General features: G+C 37.0%; 1 protein-coding gene across 10 annotated transcripts in view; it reads left to right on the top strand.

Annotated features, from left to right (window-relative positions):
- Positions 1–23,744, top strand: part of epb41a (erythrocyte membrane protein band 4.1a) — a 69,676-nt gene extending 45,932 nt beyond the window's left edge. For 8 of the 10 annotated variants that reach the window (XM_077590088.1, XM_077590097.1, XM_077590095.1 and 5 more), the window contains 5 exons: positions 13,736–13,864; positions 14,066–14,182; positions 15,763–15,843; positions 17,966–18,083; positions 23,458–23,744. In XM_077590088.1, the coding sequence (XP_077446214.1) occupies positions 13,736–13,864; positions 14,066–14,182; positions 15,763–15,843; positions 17,966–18,064 (426 nt within the window). In that variant the 3' untranslated portion in view covers positions 18,065–18,083; positions 23,458–23,744. The remainder of the gene's footprint in view (positions 1–13,735; positions 13,865–14,065; positions 14,183–15,762; positions 15,844–17,965; positions 18,084–23,457) is intronic. The other 2 variants (XM_077590091.1, XM_077590089.1) reach the window with 1 other exon arrangement.
- Positions 23,745–24,100: the final 356 nt, after the last annotated feature.

The following is a 24,100-nucleotide window of genomic DNA, read 5'->3' as shown; positions in this document are numbered from 1 at the left end:
ACCATTTTGTTTGTTCCTCTTACTGTATTTACTCACGTATAAGCCGCATTTGTCAGAAAAAAAATGAACGAATCGAAGGTACGGCTAATGTGCGTATAAAAAGACGAAACGCCATAACGCAAGACAATGCGGCCGATACAGTCATTTTTTTCAAATTAGAGAAAAGATAAACAGATAAAAGCATTAGCGAATTAGCTTTGCGTTACAGTGTTCGTTGATAGCACTGGGACACCGCATCTACACAGATATTCTGGTCAGAGAGTGCGACGAACACATGCAGATGATTCATCAGCTCCGTTTATATGAATTCCAAGGAATTGACAGTCCATGGCATTCTTCTCCATGGACGCGTTACAGTCAACTTTTAGACGAACATTGAAAACTCCACTGAAAACGTTTGTGGTACTCCATGCAAAATAACTACAACTATAGGACCCCAAGATGTCCGCCTAAGTGCCGAAATAACATAACATAAAAATTTAAGGACCCTGAGCTGCCCATGACCGGACGATTCGCCGAAAGACGTTTCGCAGACGGACGTTTGGCCGACGGACGGTTCGCCGAACGGATGTTTCGCCGAAACGGGATTCGCACGCTCGCTCCACCCCATATACGGCCCGTTAGAGATAACATTCATTTAGGAATAACAAGGGCATGTACTGCCCCCCGCTGGACATATTTCTAAATACAAGTACGTACTACAATGTGCTGCCAATTTTTTATATTTTTTATTTTATCCTTGCATTTAAAGTAGTAGCCATTTGGATACGCAATGTAATTTGTCAAAGCTGCGGATTGATGTCTGACACTGAGAAAAAACAACACTAGAAGACTTATGAGAAATTCTAAGTGCCTTGGACAGACTAGAGGGATTAGAGAAAAATACCTGAAAATGCCATGGAACACACTTTTACCTCTAGTTTAATTTTAAATAATTTCCCATTATTTTAGGAAATATATATTCAAAATGATTTGCTGAGAACCTTCATTCAAAGATTAATCTCAACATTTTCTATGCTGGTGTAAATTTTCTGGAGTAGGATTTCTGGATTTACAATTTCATTACAGTACTACTTACTGTTACTACTACTTTATTTTCTCTATTTCTTCTGTCACGTACTGTTCTGCGTGATCTCCGTCCGTCGGCGAAACGTCTTTCGGCGAATCGTCCGAGTACCGAGCTGCCCACTTAGGTGCCTGAACAAAAAGAAACAATATACTAACATGCCTTTTAATGAAAACACAACGGAAAACATAGGAAATTTATGACATTGTGAAATTGTATTTCCTGTCATTAAAAAGCATCAAGTTCTCATCAAGATATACTTATTTCTTTTTTCAAATTGAATAATTTGATATTTAGAATTTACAAAGACAGGCATATAAATTTCCTTATGATATTGACCCTAATAATGTCTTTTGATTCATACATTATCTCAGAAATACATACACATAAATGATGGTTCTTCTTAAGATTTTCCCTTCAAAGTAACACATTTGTGCTCCCTAATAAAACCATGATTATGGAGGTGAAAATTGTGAATCAGGGGGCGGCTTATACATGAGAAATTGTCAAATTCAACAATTTTAAGGGCGCGTCTTATACGTGGGGCGGCTTATATGTGACTGAATACAATAGTTTTACTTCCTGTCTTGTTTGATCAGGTTTTCACTCCCACCTGTCTTGTCAGCCTTTCTGTTGTGTCAGGTAATCAGTCTAAACATCCTTCATTGTCTCGTCCAAATGTGTATTTAGTTCCCATCTCTGTTTCAAACGATATTGCTTCATTGTTGTTTTTCTGTTAAACTTGATTTTCTAGAAGTTACTTTTTGCTTGTTGTTTTTTAGAAATTAAACATTTCTGTGTTCCTCCCTCTTTCCTGCACTTGCCCAATCTTGACTTGCTCTTCCAAACAAACATTTAGACAAACTTGACAACATAATGCTTGCTTTGATGCATTAATCTATGCAAAGAAGGCACAACCAAGTGTGCATGAAAATTAACATACCTTTCAGAAGAGATTTATGCTTAAAAAGTATTTTTTTTACTCATATATTAACATTTTGGGGGAAATAATGAAATTACCTTTAAAATATCTAAAAGCCATAATCATCAAAACGTATAAGGAATGGTTAGCGGGTCGGCCTCGCAGTTTTGAGATCAACTGTTCAATTCCAGGTTCAGATCTTCCTCTGTGGACTTTGTTTGTTCTCCCCTGGCTTGCTTGGGTTTTGTCTGAATACCCTGGTTTCCTCCGACATTCCATAAACATGTATGGTTGGCTGTTGGACACTGTAAAAGGTTCCTAGATGAGTGTGTGTTTGAATGGGTTTTTGTCTCCTCCTGCCCTGCGATTGATTGGCCACCAACTGAAGGTATGCCCCGCCTGATGCCCATATGTTCAGATATGCTCCAGCACCCCCCGCGACCCTAGAGAGGATAAGCAGTAGGGAAAATGGAAAAATGATTTTTTTAAACCTAAAAATTTTGACCCGTTTGTAAAGAATTCAAATAAAACTGCAGTTTCTCTTTCTGAAAAGTCTGACAAAATATATATATAGCTCATTTTACACAATATTCTAATACAAAACTCACCTGTATGTGGTCAGAATGGGTGTAAATGCGGAGAAATATAATTTTGCTTGCGGCCGCGCCGGAACTAGACATATGCAAGGCAAAAGATTTGAAATGTTAACTGTATTTGGAAACATTGTAAAGTTAGCCAGCGAGGAAATTTGGTGTATACCAATATTGTATCAGGTTTTGTATCCCAACTTTTGAAAAGCCTTGCGCTGGGTTTGCTCCTTTGATGGCTGCTGTCATATTGTTTCATCAAGCAATGAGCCGCATGGCTGGGTTGACCATGATGATCTCCTCGCATGTTTGAGCCTCCTTGGAGTTCAAAGAGGGAAAAGAGCACTAGGGAAAAGCCCAAGACAAGTAGATAGAACTATTATTTAGCCTTACCTCACCTCTAATCAGTCTCATTTTTCCACTCCCTCGTTTCTCGCCCACATTGTCTTTTCATGTCTCTCTTTTGGTCCCTGTTGTTCCCTCCAAAGGAAAATGTAGGCTTCCGTCTTTTTAAAAATTGAGCTAAATTTCCAGAATATTTCACATCCACAAAATATGTAGATCAGTGAGGGTCTTTCTTATACCGTATAACACAACAATAGGCCTTCTGTTTCATACTCAATTAATTAGCTACAGGCCACTTAGTACCTCAGGGAAAAATGGTGGAAACTGTAATTACTCTTGTTTATAGACACTATTATTTACACAGACAGCAGTAGCTCTTCTGTCAGCACATAGCCTTTAGTTGTGTGTTATCTGGTACACTATTTATTGAGTACTAAACGAGATATAGCTAGTGTGCGGAATATTCCTTTTATGATTATCATCAGAATTATAAATAGAATAAAGGGGAAACTCCGCTGCTAAACAAAACAATCTGACATTAATGAGCATGTCAAGTCTAACTGGCAGTGATAAATGACCTCTCTAAGATTTAAGATAATCATATATATTATGTGCGGCTGAGGGTCGTGGGTTTGAATCCAGGTCGTTCCACCTGTGTGGAGTTTGCATGTTCTCCACGGGCCTGTGTGGGTTTTCTCGGGGGACTTCAGTTTCCTCCAACATTCCAAAAACATGCATGGTAGGCTGATTGGACACTTTAAATTGGCCCTCGGTGTTAGTGTGAGCGTGAATGGTTGTCCGTCTCCTTGTACCCTGCGATCCGCTGGCCACCGATTCAGGTTGTCCCCCGCCTCTGGCCCAAAGTCAGCTGGGATAGGCTCCAGCCACCCCACGACTCTTGTGAGGATAAAGCGGTTCAGGAAACGTATGAATGAATGAATATATATTATGTTGAAACTTGTGTTCTGGCACTTAGTGTTCCATCAAGTAATTGAATCTATGAAAAAAAAATTGTCTGTGTTGAGCCTGTCTAGGTTCTTGATTCATTACGAGATTTAAAGTAAATATTAACAATAATCTGGCGGCCCAGTAGCGCGTCAGCCTCACAGCTCTGGGATCCTGGGTTCAAATCCAGGTCGGTACACCTGTGTGGAGTTTGCATGTTCTCCCCAGGCCCGCCTGGGTTTCCTCCGGGTACTCTAGTTTCCTCCCACATTCCAAAAACATGCACAGTAGGCTGATTGGACAATCTTAATTGCCCCTAGGGATGGGTGTGAATGCGACCCTAATGAGGATAAAGCGGTTCAGAAAATGAGATGAGATGAGTTGAACAATAATCTATGAAAAATGTTATTGTCTTTGTTGAGCCTGGCTAGGTTCTTAATTAATTACAAGATTGAAATTAAATATTAACAATAAACATATTTTGTGGATTTATGCAGTTATTTTACATAAAATTTACTCTCACAGGAATTTTATCAATTATTTGTGTTAAATTAAACTTAAAAATGATCTGCAAAAATACAGTATAAAATACTGGTGAAATATTCAGTCATAATGGGACATTTTCAACAGTGTCTGAGGCCCAACTCTCCATTTCATATTAATGTATACAACGTTGGGAATTATGATGACACCCAAGTTGAAAATGAGAAACCTCCACTTTATCAGTGATTAAATACTCATAGAGACGGTACAGTATTTTCCGCCATTAAATCATGTGCAAGTCAAATACATAGACAAATACAATACATACAATGCTGTGCAAATATAGTTTATTTTTGTAATATTTTCCCCTCCAGTCGTTTTGACTAAAGAAAATAGAAAATTTACAAAAAGAGATACAAAACCAAAATCTACCGTAGATCCAGATGCAGCAATAGGAAGTTATTATTGTACAATATACTGAAAATGTGTACTTGTCATTGTTTCAGCTGATGGTCTTGTGTGTCTCTTCACTTTCACTTAGCACCGTTTGAAAGTACAAAAGTTATCTTAAATATGTTAATTTTGAAAAGTATCTTAACATTAACAAAATCCTAATATTTCCCTCCATTCTGAAGTCTATGACAGATTTCATGTCTAATTTGGAGTAAGTCATAGTATTCACAGTCATCCTTTAGCACTGTGTTATTATTACTTCAAAATTATTAAGTTTTGCCACGAAGGCCACTATTTGAAAAATTATGATCATTAAAATTATTTGTGTACCATTACCATAATCCTCAAACTAGTGTCGATATTATGAAATATCTACATCACTTGAGACTGCCAATTCTTTACTACTGTATTTTCTCGCATATAAGCCTTATTTGTAAGTTAAAAAAATGATGACTGAATCAAGGGTACGGCTTATATGCGCACACGACTTACAACGTTGCTATACTCTTTTTCACCAGTTGGCAAATTAACATTTACTATGTGTTGGTTATTTTCTGTTTTGCAGTAAGAAAACAACCATTACCGGATGAATTACTAACTTCCTTATGATATTGACCCTAAAAATGTGCTTTTGATTATTCATACAGTGTCTCAGAAATACCACGTGCGATTATTTTTCTCAAGGTTTTCCCTTCAAAGTACCCCCTATTAAAACCCCGATTATGGAGGTGGAAATTGTGAATTAGGGGGCGGTTTATACGCGAGAAACTGTAAATTTCAATTATTTTAAGGGTAGGGCTTATATGCGGGGGTGGCTTATATGCGAGAAACTGTACTTTATGAAGTTTTATTGGGCCATTTCCCTTTCCCTTTATCCATTTCCCCTCTGCTCTTGTGAGCTGACCACCTACCACTTGTCTTTTCATTGTTATTTGTCTTTCCTTGTCATCCACTGCTGAGCACAGCAAGGAGAGCAGTCACTTTTTCAACCAAAGGTAAGAGCATGTAGCTTGTCCCCTACATCTGGGGAATCGCCGCTGTTCAGGCATGGTTTTCTGCTGGACGAGGACAGTGAGGTACTCTGGGTAGATGAAGGAGAGGAGGAGGTGGAAGATGAGGAAGAACAAGCCTGTGGCCACTCTTTAGAGGTGGCGATCAGGGTGCCAGATGAGTCAAGGCGCTTGGACAGCACTGGTGAGGTCAGCCCATCCAGGCTCCACACACACTATAGGCACTCTCGGATGTCATTCTTCCTGTCAGGCCTACTTGCGATGGCCCTGACCATGCTGTGGTTGGCTTTTATTTGAAATGCAAATTCAAGATAATCTGAAAAAGAAGTACAAGACTAAAAAGGACCGTGAGCAATTTAAAGGTCTCCTTATTTGACTGCTGATTTCATCACGTTACCTCAGTGCTGGGTCTGCACTGATTTTTGAGTGTGCATATAATGCACATCACAGTTTTGTTTTGATCAACTATCTGTTGTTGCTCCTCTCTCCGTCCTCGGGCGATCTGCTACATTTTCAACACTGGATGTCCAGTTTTATCTACTGGTAACCACTAGCAGAAATACACACGTCGGTTTTTGATTGTTGCTCTATCTACCATGTAATTTACCTTGGTTGAGAGTCCCTCGTAAAGCAATGTTCACAGTACTATATTTTCCGGACTATAAGTCGCACTGTTTTCATAGTTTATGACTAACACTCAAGTACGAGTCGTACGGTGTTTGTAAGGTTTTTTGGGGGTTTGTAAGGGGAATCATAATCATTTATAAGGGCAGTTATCGGCAGAGGTTGACAGATATGCAAGTGCAACTTTTTCTTTCTCTCTCTGACCACCAACATCCTGGTATCTTGTTTTTTTCAGGCTATAGTAAGGTGAAAAACTTGTGTTAACAGATGCCTATTTAGCTTGTTGTTCTCCGTTTTACTATTGTTACTTTAACGTGTTTGTTCTTGGTTTCTGATAAAAATTAAAAAATTGCCCTCCTAAAAATGCAACTATTTTTCCCCTTTTCATTGTGTTTTCTTCATCTGGTGCAACTTATAGTCCGAATAATATGGTATATGTAACTAAGCCTGGCAATTTAATCAATTAGATGAATTCAGCAAGAAAACACAAATAATTTTATCACCCAAAAATTTTAAGTGGTATGTTTGGATTGAAAATAGAAAATGATTGTACTTTACTTGGTTTTGGTGGAGATATGTTTGTCTTTTTAGGATTCAAAAGGATTCTAGTTTTTTTTTCTGAAGTAAACACAACTCATTGAAATGTGCATGACACTCATGTTCATGTTGGACCAAGTTGAAGCAGACAATCAAGACCATATGCATGACCACAAACAATCGCTGGACATGTTTCTCAGGACTGTAATCCAGCATTTTTGTCTTTTAAATCAGTCGAATAATTTCTTTGACCAGGCATATGTCACTATCAAATCTACCCATTCAGAGGTTGAAAGCATTGGGCATCAGCTTTTTGTAAAAAAAAGTTTTGCACTACCATAAAATTACAGTGATGTGGTGCCAGGATTGTTGGGAAATTTAGCTCGGAGTGTGTAAACTATCGCATATATTGTTGACTGCATGACAGTTCAAGATGGTTCTTATCTTACTAAAACTTTTTCTTGCCCAGCTGAACTTTGACACTTGCAGGACAGAAAACAGTGGCTAAGGCATTAATGCTTAAGAAGGGATATGTAAGGAAATTGTCAAGATGTTAATGTTTAATATGTGCTCATGTTGGCTATTTAAGTCTACTTGTTCCATCATACACTATGGATAAAGGTATTGGGTTTCTCTCAAGCCACACTTGAGGTTTTTTGGCATTCTATTTCAATGGAGTCTTCCCCAGTATTTATGTTATTTAGAGTATATTGAAGTGGGCAGTGTAAAAGATTTTGGAAATGTTCCAGACATGTCATTTAAAAGTTTGTCAATTGTTTTTAGTGTTTCATGGTATTGAGGTAAAGGATCTCAAATTTTACCATACCAAACACGTGGTATAATTATACTGTAACAGAATAAAGCCGTATGAAAATTATTTCCAGAAATCATAGAAGGGTCTAAAAATAACTGTTGGGAAGCAGTCAATACGGAATACCGATCATGGCCAAGCTGATATCATTATCCCTCCTGGGATACTTCAAAGTTGGCACAATCGAGACAGGCAGGTAATGTTCTGTTGGCATTCACCAACCTTAAACTCATCCATCAGACTGCCAAGTAGAGAATTGTGATTCATTACTCAAAAAGACACTAAACTGATTTGTTCCAGCAGTTGCTTCCATTACAGTATTGTGCTACAAATATGGATGCTCTTAAACTAGATGTTCTTTCACAAAAATCTTGGCAAAAAGGCCTGATGCTTGATTTGATAAACATGACAATAAGGCACAAACATTCTAAGATGAGAGGTCCAATACCTTTTTCATTCAAAGTAGAATGCATTACTGTTTCTACTGAACTTGGGTCCACCTATTTGTTGGATATTTTATCTAGTTTATTGAGCTGGTAAATGAAGAATGCAAATGTGTTAGGTTTTGGAGATAAAGCAGTAAATGAATATTGCTATTTGTCTTACACTTGTATAGAAATATATCAGTCAAGCTTTGCAAAACCACATTTTATTGTAAATCTGATGTGTTGCATGGGTCTGACCTGAAAAAAAGAAAAATGTGGTTGAGTTGTGTATCAGATGTTTACAATGGGTTAATTTGCCAGAGAAATGTATGCGGAAACATATTTTTTAAAGCATTTATTTCAACGTTTTTTCAATCAAGTATATATAGTGACGTTCAGTGAAATATGGTACACGAGTGTGCACACCTTCCTATAAATAGATGGATGTGTTCAATTCAATCACATTCAAAGTCATTATAAATGGAATCAGCACACAAATATGACCATTTAATGTATTTCTGAACAATCATTAATAATTTTATCACACTGTAATTTACATGGATCTTCTCTGTCAGCCTGTTTGGATTTCTGCCCGACCATCTTTATTTGGAGATTATGATTCATGCAAGTCACCAAGGTTAATGGGGGAGTGCGTATTGGCCAGGGGAGAAATGAGCTACAGTGGTACCTCGACATATGATCGTAATCCGTTCCGAGACTGAGATCGTATGTCGAGCTTTTCGTAACTCGAGCGACCGTTTCCCATGGAAATGAATTGAAAAAAATAATTCGTTCCAACCCTCTGAAAAAAACGCCAAAAACAGGATATTGGATTGGAAAAAATGTTTTATTTCTTCTAATTTGCCATATATTGACAAAGTAATAAATAACAAGTGGTTTTATAGTCATAAAATGTGTTTAATAGATGTAAAATTAGACACATTTCACGGAGGGGAGAGACAACGACACACACGGAGGCGGAGGGGGGGCTGTTCGGGGGGACTTTATCCACGGCACTCGTAAACGAACAAACAAATTTAAATTAACTTGGATAAATATATACAGACACACTCAAACATACGTTTAATGTAACTTTACACAAAACTGAATTCTAGTTTTGTCTTAATCTTTTGTTACATTCGTTTTCCGGGTTAGTGGTTTGCCACGCCTCCACCCTCACGTTCGCTATCGATGGACTGTTTGCTGTTGTATTGCCTTCAAAATATTCCGAAAATGGTGCACACAAATGTCCTCACAATAGGATAACGCACCATCACTTGCCAACGAGAAATAGTCTTGAAAGAACGATCGCGGGAGCTTAGAAAGAATAACAGGAAATGCAATAGCTGAGCTTACCCACGTATTGATTGTGGGTAATGAAGTTTTATTCTGAGAAAGGGTGCCATTGCCTATGGGTGTTGTGTGCACGAGTATACTTCATTACCCAAAAAGCCCTCTTTTTGCCCGCGCATGCGCGTTGTGCGTTTCCTGGTCGAAACTCGTCTGAATAAATCGTTCAGTCCTCGTAGATATAGAAGTTATACACGAAAGAGATGCGGCAAAAAAGACAGTGCGCTACAATGATAAACAGCCTCTCATGTCATGGCCACCTGGCTTGGTCGCATCTCGAAATTTTAATCGTATCGCGAGCGAATTATTCGATCGAAATTTTCGTCGTACCACGAGCATGTTGTATCACGAGGTACCACTGTATTGTTCAAGGAATCCCTTCATAATTGCTAGAAATATGACAAACACAATCCGTTCTTCTCATTTTCACCACCAGGTGTCGGTATTGCCAGATTACTTACGTATTTATTCGAGTATAACGCGCACACAATTTGTGACCAAAAATTGGTATATTTTTCTTTTCATTTTTTCTCAGTTTACACCAAGGATTGCACCTGTACTGGTAACTGGCAAATGCTGAACCTATGTGACCATGACAAAACATTTATTCACAACATATGGTATGGAAACTTAGTGAAACAAAGTAGTACCAATATGAACACAATTCTCAAATGGAATTTACAATTTCAAATCTTTAAAGTCTAATTCATCATCATAATATTTAAAATTGGAATCAATTATTTGATGAAGCTGAGTCATCATTATTAGAGTCACCAAATAATTGATTCCATTCTTCTTGATCGAAGATAGCGCTCCCTGGGTGGACTCGTTTCCATGGAGCAACTTTCTTAAATCTTTACCCCTATTACCCTATAAACTTGCCAAAGGCTATTTGGACAGGGCTGTCTTTTGGAAAAGAAGGTAGATTATCGCTATCTGGCAGACAAAGATAGGTTTTACGTCTCCCATTATACATAACGGCTGCGGAGGGGGACTTTTTCACCGGCGGAAGGAAGTGTTTCACTGGGATTCATGTATACCGCGCACCCAAACTTTGTTTGAGTTTTGCGTGTTATACTTGAATAAATATGGTAATCAGATTTTTTAAATCTGGATCAAAGGATTCCAAGGTTTTATTTTTGCTCTCAGGACAAGTAAATGTACTCGTGTAAATTACGAATCTTTGCATTTTGCACGTGAATTATGTTACATTTGATGGCCGTAAAAGAGGATTAACAGCTACTACTGACAGAACAATGTTTAAACTGTAATTCGCAAAAAAAATGTCTAATTAGGCTGTATTAGGAGACTACTTTTTGGGTCATCAAACCTGGTGGAAGGATCTTTGTCGCTCAGCAAAACTTCGTTCTGTAGAAACCAGCAATATCATTGACAGATATTCAACTTCTTTTTTTAAAAGCCTTTCTTCATATTTGTCGTAGCAATAATTCATCATACTTTGGTGGTAAATTAGAATATTATTTTTATGATTCCTTTGTTAGGCTGTGTGTTGGCCAGAGGATGATTATTTTGCATGTGGATTTTCTTTGTATTATTGAGCATTAAATGTTCTCTGACTACATCAGACATATTCCAGTTTTTAATAACTGTAAATGGTATAGTGGCAGCCTGGTGATCAGTGGTTAGCGAGTCATCCTCACAGTTCTGAGATTGAGGGTCAAATCCCAGGTAGGTTCTGACCTTCCTGAGTGGAGTTTGCATGTTCTACTCCGGTACTCTGGTTTCCTCCACATCCCATAGCCATAGGATGGTTGAACACTCTAAATTACTCCTAGGTATGAGTGTCAGCGTGAATGATTGTCCATCTCCATGTGCTCTGCTATTGGCTGGCCACCAGTTCTGGGTGTCCCGAGCCTGGGCCCATAGTAGTTGGCTGGGTTAGGCTCCAGCACCCCCTGTGACTCTTGTGAGGATAAGTGGTTAAAAAAAATGAAGGATTCAATTTAATATGAATTGGAAAGTGATTGAATACATCTACATTCAGAACCAAAGGGTTGTCAAGATTTTAGGTCACACTAATGGTGGGCAAAGGTTTGATGTTTTTGGTCTTGATCTAATTGTTTGGATGAGTAGATCTGAAAATAAAAATGAGGCTCTTGGTTGCGTCCATTTATTGATCCTCTTGGCTTCCCAAGTTAGCATTATAGTAACTGCATATGATATGAATGTTGGCGTTATCAGATGTAACATGGTCAACAAACACTAAATTAATTCTTCCCGTTCCTAGCTCACAATATGACTACTTTGTATCAAAACAATTGTTTTCCAATTTCACACTGAGCCACCGAGGTCACAGCTCATTATTTATCCAATGCATGCATCGTTTTGTATAGCATCAAACAACCTTTCTACTTGCCAGCAAATGTGTTGTATCCATAGTAACTACCCAAGAAATAATAAGACTTTTTGTTTTCAAATGTGTATGCCCAATGTGTTTAATATGTAAATCAGTCATTCAAATGCATCAGCCAAGCTTGGCTTTCCCACAAGCAAATGCTTGTGGTATTGCCTGAGCTGACAGGTGTTATTAATCAGTCATTTAAAATGCCTCCTTTATGTTACCAATCACTTAAGGATTTTATTGCACTGCTGACAGTAAATAGCCCTTTTTGCCCACCTATATACGTACAATTGCTACTCAGGCAGAGTACCTACATTCCAGTGCGTTAATGTATGTATGTAACAATAACATGTATGTATGTAACATAACAACTAAGATTCCCTTTGCACGAGAATTGAAGACAAGTGACAAAAATAACAGGGCTTTGGAAAATAAATATGAATAATATTTCATGAATCTTCTCTAATAAAGACAATAACCAAACAATTGCTGGTGGCAATCCAAGACTCTTGGAGGGTAAAACCAACTAGGATTTCTCATGATATTTTTTACCTTAGTGTTTCTATAAACCTCTGTTGGCTAATGCCTATGGTACTCGGACGTTTCGTCGAAAGACGTTTAGTCCCCAGACGTTTAGTCCCCGGACGTTTGGTCGACCGGACGTTTGGTCGACCGGATGTTTGGTAGAACGGACGTTAGTTCGCCGGGTTGTTACTGTTGAAACCAGCTCTCAAAATTATAATCATGAGAGAGTGAGTTTAATATCTAAATATCTAATATCAAAATATAAACAGTAAACTCTCTGTCATAATTTGACAGCAAGCGAACCCGGCGACCAAACGTCCGTTGTACCAAACGTCCGGTGTACCAAACGTCCGGTGTACCAAACGTCCGGTCGACCAAACGTCCGGTCGACCAAACGTCCGGTCGACCAAACGTCCGGTCGACCAAACGTCCGGTCGACCAAACGTCCGGTCGACCAAGCGTCCGGTCGACCAAGCGTCCGGTCGACCAAGCGTCCGGTCGACCAAGCGTCCGGTCGACCAAGCGTCCGGTCGACCAAGCGTCCGGTCGACCAAGCGTCCGGTCGACCAAGCGTCCGGTCGACCAAGCGTCCGGTCGACCAAGCGTCCGGTCGACCAAGCGTCCGGTCGACCAAGCGTCCGGTCGACCAAGCGTCCGGTCGACCAAACGTCCGGTCGACCAAACGTCCGGTCGACCAAACGTCCGGTCGACCAAACGTCCGGTCGACCAAACGTCCGGTCGACCAAACGTCCGGTCGACCAAACGTCCGGTCGACCAAACGTCCGGTCGACCAAACGTCCGGTCGACCAAACGTCCGGTCGACCAAACGTCCGGTCGACCAAACGTCCGGTCACGAAACGTCCGGTCACGAAACGTCCGGTCAGGAATGCCGGTACGTTATACACAGATTTTTTTGGGGGGTGTTTCAAATATTTGACTTAAAAAAAAAGGTTGCTTGTCTAACTTTGACTGGGTCCCCCTTACAAGTAGACAGGTTATCATGTGTTACATTTTTTTCCTGTAAGTGTAGTGCAAATGAATGAGAGTGAACAGGATTTTCAAATATCTTCACGTTACGACAGTCAATGGGTCTCACGATCATTAAATCTTGGTTGTACAATTCTTCAGAAATGTTTTTGTTTAGTCATTTTTAAGTATTGCATTAATTGCCATACTTTGTTACCATTTTAATGACTTATTCAAAAAGCTTTGAATTAATCTGAGTATGTGTTAGGGTGTCTTATTAGAATTCTCAGGGAGCTTGTCTCTGACTGTTACTGCTTTTTGCAGTCTCCCGTACTGAAGACCCAGACAATCACCATCTCAGATGTTACCAACTCTCTGAGGGGAACTCTGGCCTACAAAGACATCCCCTTAGTTCATACTGAGACCAAGACAATTACCTACGAATCAGCCCAGGTAAGAGCCTTTTTGAATCTGAGAACAAAAATCATTATTTAATATTCTTAAACTGATTGTGCAGCCAAAACCTATATTGGATTTTTGCCAAGTTCGACTTCTTGAGAATATTAAATGCCTTTTAGGTTTTCACAGTGAATCAGAAACTAGAGAAAAACATAGATTTTTATCTAATTTTATTTAATGTCTAACACTGAAAAGGTCTCTCTCCCACAGCCCGTGGACACCTTGGCAGAACGAGATTCAGGAGTGCTGCTGAGTGCTCAGACCATCACATCTGAGACCATCAGCACCACTACCACTACCCAGATTACAAAGGTATGTCTCATCGATCAGTACAAATCAATTCAGTTGTTTGAATGCTGTGTTAGCATCCTAATAGTTGTTAAGTAATTAATTACTGCATTCATCTGAATGGAGCAATTTAACACAGACACAAGAGGTAAATAGACAGCTTCTTTAGTTTGATTTATTTAATAAAGGTACAATGCATATTGCGGTTCTAAATCCGGATTAGAAAATGTATGTTTCACTTGACATCTATCTTTCATACTTAACTAACCTCCAGATGTCTTTCAATGTCAGTAACCTACAAATGGGGATTTTCCACAGTTCTCTTAAAACAGCAAAGCTTCCATTCCCAGCGCTGAGGTCAGCTGAGACAAGAATCTGTTAGTTCTTTCATTTGTGTTTCGAATTGTTTTGTAGTTCTAATAATTGCAAGAGGATGAAGATTTTTTAATTCTGTGCTAGAACCATCCTCAGATTGCCCAACTACATTTTATAGAAAACCTCACAATTCTGCATGGCATGGTTACTTTTCACAAATATTTAATCTAATAATAATCTTGAGAGTAAAAAAAACAATTCTATACCACTGATAACACCAACTAACAGTATACTGCACCTGTGTCAAAGTGGCGGCCCGGGGGCCAAATCTGGCCCGCCGCATCATTTTGTGTGGCCCGGGAAAGTAAATCATGTGCCGACTTTCTGTTTTAGGATCAAAGTAAAATGAAGAGTATAGGTGTATATTAAATTTCTTGATTTTTTCCCCCTTTTAAATCAATAATTGTATTTTTTAATCAATCTTTTTCTGTTTTTAGTTCAAAAATCATTTTGTAAAATCTAAAAATATATATAAAAAAAGCTAACATAAACATTGTTTTAGATGTATAAAAAACTGAATATAGGGCTTTTAATCCAGTTCTTTAAATCAATTTATTTTTAAAAAATCTAAATATTAAATCTGAAATGGTCCGGCCCACATGAAATCGAGTTGACGTTAACGCGAACCCACCCGAGTCTGACACCCTTGATATAGTGAATAAATATTTACAATATGTACTTGATAATATTTCATCTCATCTCATTTTCTGAACCACTTTATCCTCATTAGGGTCGCAGGGGGTGCTGGAGCCTATCCCAGCTGTCTCCGGGCCAGAGGTGGGGGACACCCTAAATCTGTTGCCAGCTGATCACAGGGCACAAGGAGACGGACAACCATGCACGCTCACACACTAGGGGGCAATTTAGAGTGTCCAATCAGCCTAGCATGTATATTTTTGGAATATGGGAGAAAACCGGAGTACCCGGAGAAAAACCCACGAGAACATGCAAACTCCACACGGGTTGACGGACCTTTATTTCAACCCAGGACCCAAGAGCTGTGAGGCCGACATGCTAACAACTCACTCCACCGGGCCACCCGGGACTTGATAATATGAATTAGGAATATTCAAAATAACTGTTTATTAAAAGGATTAAAGAATTTCAATAATGTCAAAAACATTTAAATTGGTATAGAGTATTTTTTGCAGTGTATTGCCTACATGCGGGATTCATTTTATTTGTTTCAATTTCCATTTTACACTTGGCCAATTTCATGTCTGTTGCAGACAGTGAAAGGAGGAATCTCAGAAACTCGCATTGAAAAGAGGATTGTCATAACTGGAGATACAGAGATTGATCACGATAAGGTAAATTGTGCTTTTCTTGGTTCACAATAATAGTAAAATATAATTGCATTGACTAATAATTAATAGAATGAGACATATTTGTAATGTTTTCTTCAAGCTGGCTCATCATGCTAGCTTGATTTCACTACACTTTGATTCATTGTATGCCTGGGCAATGTGACAATATTTGTTATCACGATTTAAAAAAATATCAGTGTATCAATAATTACTATGATAACTATCACTATATCTTTTGTCTTTCAAATTTGAAACTTCTAACGTCAGGGAATAAATAAATACATTATTTTCTTCATTATTCAATTATGAAATTAACAATGTGACCTTACTTAATAAAAAGAGAGAATATAAATTATGGTGATTTTAGAAAGTATTTTTGTTGTTCCGTTGTGCAATAAAGATAGGATAACTCACTCCTTACACTATGAAAAGTAATGAATAATAAAACCTGCAGAAATGTTGACAGCCTTTGTTATTTTTATACATTTGCCTTTAAACCAAAAGTTGTGCGCAATATGAAATGAATAAAATAATCAATCAAGACATCATTACCATTGACAAGCAGACTATTTTCAGCCTCACAAAAACAAACGATGTAAATTTACCTCACATGACCATTTAAAAAAAAATGTTGCATGAACTTAATCCATTTTAACCCAAGCTAACAAGTTTAGGATTTTTGCAATGTTTTCATAACATTTGCATAAAATGGGGAAACACCCATGCTATCAATAAAGAAAAGAATTTCAGGCTGTCCTCAAATAAGGAGCGTAAGTTAAAATGAGTCAGGGACATTTTCAACAAAGCTGCTGTTTATACACTGGTGTTTAAGAGGCTTTTTAAAGGAACAGTTAGGGTCAGGCTAATTTGACAATACAGTGGTACCTCGTGATACAACATGCTCGTCATACAACATGCTCGTGGTACGACGAACATTTCGATCGAATAATTCGCTCGCGATACGATTAAAATTTCGAGATGCGACCAAGCCAGGTGGCCATGACATGAGAGGCTGTTTATTATTGTTGCGGACTTTTTTGCCGCATCTCTTTGGTGTATAACTACTATATCTATGAGGACTGAACGATTTATTCAGACAAGTTTCGACCAGAAAACGCACAACGCGCATGCGCGGGCAAAAAGAGGGCTTTCTGGGTAATGAAGTATACTCGTGCACACAACACCCATAGGCAATGGCACCCTTTCTCAGAATAAAACTTCATTACCCACAATCAATACGTGGGTAAGCTCAGCTATTGCATTTTCCGTTATTCTTTCTAAGCTCCCGCGATCGTGCGTTATCCTATTGTGAGGACATTTGTGTGCATCATTTTCGGAATATTTTGAAGGCAATACAACAGCAAACAGTACATCGATAGCGAACGTGAGGGTGGAGGCGTGGCAAACCGCTAACCCGGAAAACGAAGGTAACAAAAGCTTAAGACAACACACTTTGTGTAAAGTTACATTAAACGTATGTTTGAGTATGTCTGTATATATTTATCCAAGTTAATTTAAATTTGTTTGTTCGTTTACGAGTGCCGTGTATAAATTCCCCCCGAACAGCACCCCTCTCCGCCTCCGTGTGTGTCGTTGTCTCTCCCCTCCGCGAAATGTGTCTAATTTTACATCTATTAAACACATTTTATTACTATTAAACCACTCGTTATTTATTACTTTGTCAATATATGGCGAATTAGAAGAAATAAAACATTTTTTCCAATCCAATATCCTGTTTTTGGTGTTCTTTTAGAGAGTTGGAACGAATTAATTTGTTTTCAATTCATTTCAATGGGAAACGTTTGCTCGAAGTACGAAAAGCTCGACATACGATCTCAGTCTCGGAACGGATTACGATCGTATGTTGAGGTACCACTGTAATCACCATTATCGTTTTATCGCCTAGGTCTAATTCATTGTATTTGTTTCCATAATATCCCCATTATGCAGACAATAGCGCATATTCCCCATGATGAAGCAGTTACAATTTTCAAATTAAATTCCACTCATAGAGCAAATGGCCCTGTATATAGAGTAAATCTCATACCCAAGCTGTTTTAATTAAAGTCATTTATCTTGCTCTAGTGAACAATCACGCTTTGGTTACTTTGCTTCATTTGTTCAGGCCCTGGCTCAGGCTATTAAAGAAGCCAAAGAACAACATCCGGATATGTCGGTCACCAAAGTTGTTGTCCACCAAGAAACTGAGATTTCTCCTGAGTAAAACAATCCTCTTTTGGAAGGTTTGTGCCCACTCTACACCTTTACACATGTGGTTAAATGTTTTAAGACACCTTCTTATTCTACTCAACTGTTGAAAATTCCCCAAATCTTTAACTGTGGGTGAACATCTTTCTCATCATATATGTTTGGGGAACATTGCTAGACCACCTTCAACTTTTTTTCACAAAATATGCACAGGATAAACTTTCTTATAAAATGACTGAAACATTGAGGCCAAATCATTTATTTACTGTTACTATGTACTCTTGAGCACTTTAAAACCATGGGTGTACAGACGCTCCCCTACTTACGAACATTCGAGTTGTGAACAACGGTACATACGAACATGTCTGCAAATTGCGTTTATGTCGAAAAATGTTCGTAAGTTTGATTTTGTATTGCGCGCCTTTTTCCGAGTAGTGCTTCTTTCCGCCGCTAATACCGACGCCTAGCGCTGTAGAGCTCAGCTCACCTAGCATCCACCTTCCTCTGCCCAGTTTGTTGCAATGCGGAAGTGCGTGAACGTATCTCCAGTGCGCAAAGAACCTTTTTCATTTGTATCATTAAATATCTCATGCATCCATTATTGAATATGGTTGGTGAAAAGCGAAAGGCTTCTATTGAGGGAGGTGCAAGGAAGAGGCAAGCCATTTCATTTGAAATTAGTGGCAATAATAACGAAGCCTGATGCGCGTCAGAAAGTGGTGAGCGTTGCACGTGAATACAACTTGAATCGTTCGACCGTCAGTACCATTTATAAACATAAAGATCGAGCAGCAGGACCCAAATATTGAACGTTGCACAAAGTTTGCAAATCAATTGAACGATGCCATACAGTGCTACCGCATCATTTATGATGAAAAAAAGAAAACTGCAATCATCATTAGATAGCTTCTTTCGGCCAGTTTCTAGTAAATCTCTCTCTGTAATGTATGTATATAGTACTGTATGTATTCTCTCCATTTTATTAAATGTTTTTTTTCAGTACAAACCAGTTTACTGTTACTTATACAAGCCTTAAACATACAAATGCACTTATATAAACCTTCAATATACTTCTATAGGCCTTAAACATAAATTATAATACAAAATATAGCACTGAGAAACTTACGAACAAATTCAACTTATGAACAATCGCTCGGAACCTAACTCGTTCGTAAGTAGGGGAGCGTCTGTATATCATCAATATGCTGATGATGGGATTTGAATTCTTTCTATAATGACAACATTTGCTTATATTAGTATTTGCTTATATTAGTCTGGCACCATTCAATTTTGATTCGATTGTTTTTTTAGGTGCATATTACCGTTTTGGCCCGAATATAAGCCGATGTTTTTTGCATTGAAATGCATCTTACTTTTGGGGGGTAGACATCATACCCTTTCACAACGCTGGATGGCGCCAGATAACTTTAAAGCGAATGCTGAATACTGATGGTTAATTGAATTAAATTGAATGCTTTTATTTTCATTATGGTATAATTCGAATTAAAGCTTCAACCTGAAGTGCACACATAAACAATCAATACAGTCATCCCTTGATTATCGCGACTTCACTTATCGCGAATTCACTTCTTGATTTTTTTCTGCTATCTATTATCTCATCTCATTTTCTGAACCGCTTTATCCTCATTAGGGTCACGGGGGATGCTGGAGCCGATCCCAGCAGGGGCAATTTAGAGTGTCCAATCAGCCTATCATGCATGTTTTTGTGGGAGGAAACCGGAGTACCCGGAGGAAACCCACGCAGGTCCGGGGAGAACATGCAAACTCCACACAGATGGACATGACCTGGATTTGAACCCAGGACCCTAGAGATGTGAGGCCGACGCGCTAAGCACTTGCGTCACCGGGGCGCCGCTAATAATTATTCAATTTTTTTTTCCAAAAACATTCATGGTAGGCTGATTGGACACTAAATTGCCCATAGGTATGGGTGGGTATGGGTGGGTACGGGTTATTCATCTCCTTGTGCCCTGCGATCTGCTGGACCCCAATTCAGGGTGTCCCCCGCCTCTGGCCCGGAGTCAGCTGGCATAAGCTCAAGCACCCCCCGTGACCTTAATGAGGATAAAGCGGTTCAGAAAATGAATTATTAAATTAAATGCAGTTTGTGGTTTTTTAAAATTTAAAAATAAACACCTAATTTGAATGAGAGGTTTATTAAGATATATTGTCACTGCATTAGTGATTAATTTGGCTTTTTTACAACGATATTGCATATTGGCAATAATTCATCAGACATTATATCGCCTAAAAAAACACGTTATTTTATATGAATAGACAAAATATTTGATGTAAAATGGTATTTGTGGAGCCAATTATGAAATATCAAATAACATTAACTTTCATGTTATTAGTGGTCCTCACATTTGTATGACATTTAAATGCCATGCTGCAAGTTTGTAAGCTTCAATCTTAGCTTACATCTTCAATTAAGAGCAGAGCCTCAGTATTTACTCCTATGACTCTATGCTATAAGTTAGTCAACAACATCTAACAAGTTTCTGAGTGTCTGCCAAAAAAGTACACAAATTGAACTTGACTGCCTGTGGTTTCTAAATGAATCCAACTGTAACCACACAATTCTCATGTTTGCAGATATTCAAATACAGCAATGGGTTAGCCTTACCAGGGCCTCGAAGAACACAATTTACCTAATTAAACACAAAATGAGCCTCTAATGAGCCAACACAGTAACAATAAATGTGACAGCAGACTCTGACAAGGAGTGTGAATTGGATAATGTTCACATGTACTGGTAATAAAGATGGAAATAACATTACATCATCTGTATGCATTAAGGTTGTGAAATAGCTGTTTGTGTGACAGTAGAATGCGAAGTGTATGCCAATAAGAAATAAAGACCTCCAGAATAAACTTTGTTAAACAATGGTGCCCATGTGGCTTTAATTGTAGCTCTGTTAATGTGATGTTTAAAGGTCCAGGCTGGGAATCTGGAACTGTTTAGCTGACTAACTGTGCTGCCATGTAAACACATTTCTACCTCCCACTTTGTTCTTTAGTAGGGATGTGTAATGGGAGTTCCCTACTTTGGGGGGCTCAAAGCAATAAGAATCTGACAGACACAGAATGAGACATACATTTAAATCATTCCAAATTGAGTAAAAGCCACACCACCCAAAGAATACACAATTGAGAGAAAAATTGATAAATAAATTTCAAAAAATAAACAAATATATATATATATATATATATATATATATATATATATATATATATATATATATATATATATAACCAAGAACTAACATATGTTAAAGTAATAATATTAAGAAGAACTAGCTAAATAGGCATCTCTTAACATATAAGTTTTCAGATACCTAAAGCCTAAAAAGTAACATAAACTCTATATATGTGTTTCTTAACTTGTTCAAAAATAATTGTTACAATTTTTATATTGTTAGTATGATTAAATGTATATATATATATATATATATATATATATATATATATATATATATATATATATATATATATATATATATATATATGTTTCTTAACTTGTTCCAAAATAATTTTTACAATTTTTATATTGTTAGTGTATATATATACATTTAATCATACTAACAATATAAAAATTGTAACAATTATTTTTGAACAAGTTAAGAAACACATATATAGAGTTTATGTTACTTTTTAGGCTTTAGGTATCTGAAAACTTATATGTTAAGAGATGCCTATTTAGCTAGTTCTTCTTAATATTATTACTTTAACATATGTTAGTTCTTGGTTTCTTGGTTATATATATATATATATATATATATATATATATATATATATATATATATATATATATATATATATATATATATATATATATATATTTGTTTATTTCTTGAAATTTATTTATCAATTTTTCTCTCAATTGTGTATTCTTTGGGTGGTGTGGCTTTTACTCAATTTGGAATGATTTAAATGTATGTCTCATTCTGTGTCTGTCAGATTCTTATTGCTTTGAATGTATATATAGGTTAAATGTATATATATATATATATATATATATATATATATATATATATATATATATATATATATACTAACAATATAAAAATTGTAAAAATTATTTTGGAACAAGTTAAGAAACATATATATATATATATATATATATATATATATATATATATAAATATATATGTTTCTTAACTTGTTCCAAAATAATTTTTACAATTTTTATATTGTTAGTGTATATATATACATTTAATCATACTAACAATATAAAAATTATAACAATTATTTTTGAACAAGTTAAGAAACACATATATAGAGTTAAAAATTATTTTTTTAAATGTGTGTATATGTATGTATATATATATATATATATATATATATATATATATATATATATGTTTCTTAACTTGTTCAAAAATTATTTTTATAAATTTTATATTGTTAGTATGATTAAATGTGTGTATATGTATATATATATACACATATATATATATATCTATATATATATCTATATATATATATATATATATATATATATATATATATATATGTTTCTTAACTTGTTCAAAAATAATTCTTACAATTTTTATATTGTTAGTATGATTAAATGTGTGTATATGTATATATATACATATATATATATATATATATATATATATCTATATATATATATATATATGTTTCTTAACTTGTTCAAAAATAATTCTTACAATTTTTATATTGTTAGTATGATTAAATGTGTGTGTGTGTATATATATATATATATATATATATATATATATATATATATATATATATATATATATATATATATATATATATATATATATATATATATATATATATATATATATATATATATATATATATATATATATATATATACATACATATATACATACAAAAATTTGTAAGAAACAGACCGGCCCATCCACACCATGTTGATGAACCCTGTTTATACTACAATGCCAAACAGAACAGTTCTACATATAGAATACACACATAATATGTCTTTAAAGGTCAGATAGAATTCTTCTTACACAATGTTTCTCTGCTGTGACTTATAATTGTGTTGTTACTAGGCGTTTGGGTTCACAGGGAATAAATCGGGACAAGATACTGTCTTAAACGGAAAACGTAATAGCCAACGGTGCTTAGCTCCAACAGCTTGAAAAGTTTTTCATCAGTCAAACTTTCACGCACCGTTTATACTAATCTAATCTTGAAAGTACAGTGGCACATACTGGTTAAAAGTCGTTGTAATGGTAAACATAACCTTCACGATATGGTCACCAGCCTTAAGGCTTATAACCAAAAAAATTGAAATCCAACACAAACGTCAAACCGTCACTGATTCTATTCTTTTTCTGTATCTCTATTTTCATCCCTTTCTCTTGTTATGATCTACATTTGTGCATTCAGATCTACAGAATCCTTCTCCCAACCCGATCACATCATTTTTACCTCAGAGCTCTGAGCCACACCATACAACTTTGCCTTGGACATATAAGTCAGACAACATTGGAGAGACTGATTTCTTCACAGAACTATGAACTCTTAACATTTGTGAGTCTGGAGCTGTGTTCCAGGAGTCACCCGGAAAAATCACCAGAAACGTCCCAAGGACCCTCCCAATTCCCTCTCCTGTTCTACTTACTGCCAAAACACTGACCGTAAAACGGTGCTCGGACGATTCGCCAAAAGACGTTTCGCCGACGGACAGTTCACGGAACGGACGTTTCGCCGAAGCGCTCGCCCCGCCCCTGGATCGTGTGTGTACTACTTTAAACGCAAGGATAAAATAAAAAATATAAAAAATTGGCAGCACATTGTAGTACGTACTTGTATTTAGAAATAAGTCCAGCGGGGGGCAGTACATGCCCTTGTTATTCCTAAATGAATGTTATCTGTAACGGGCCGTATAAGGCCCGCGGGCCAAGGTTGAAAAACATGTACACACACGATCCGGGGGTGTGGCGAGCGCTTCGGTGAAACGTCCGTTCCGCAAACTGTTCGTCGGCCAAACGTCCGTCGGCCAAACGTCTTTCGGCGAATCGTCCGGTCA

Source organism: Stigmatopora argus, chromosome 21 (assembly GCF_051989625.1).
Source record: "Stigmatopora argus isolate UIUO_Sarg chromosome 21, RoL_Sarg_1.0, whole genome shotgun sequence".
NCBI lineage: Eukaryota > Metazoa > Chordata > Actinopteri > Syngnathiformes > Syngnathidae > Stigmatopora > Stigmatopora argus.
Note: the sequence above shows the minus strand (reverse complement) of the source record. Positions and strands in the feature narration are given on the sequence as shown.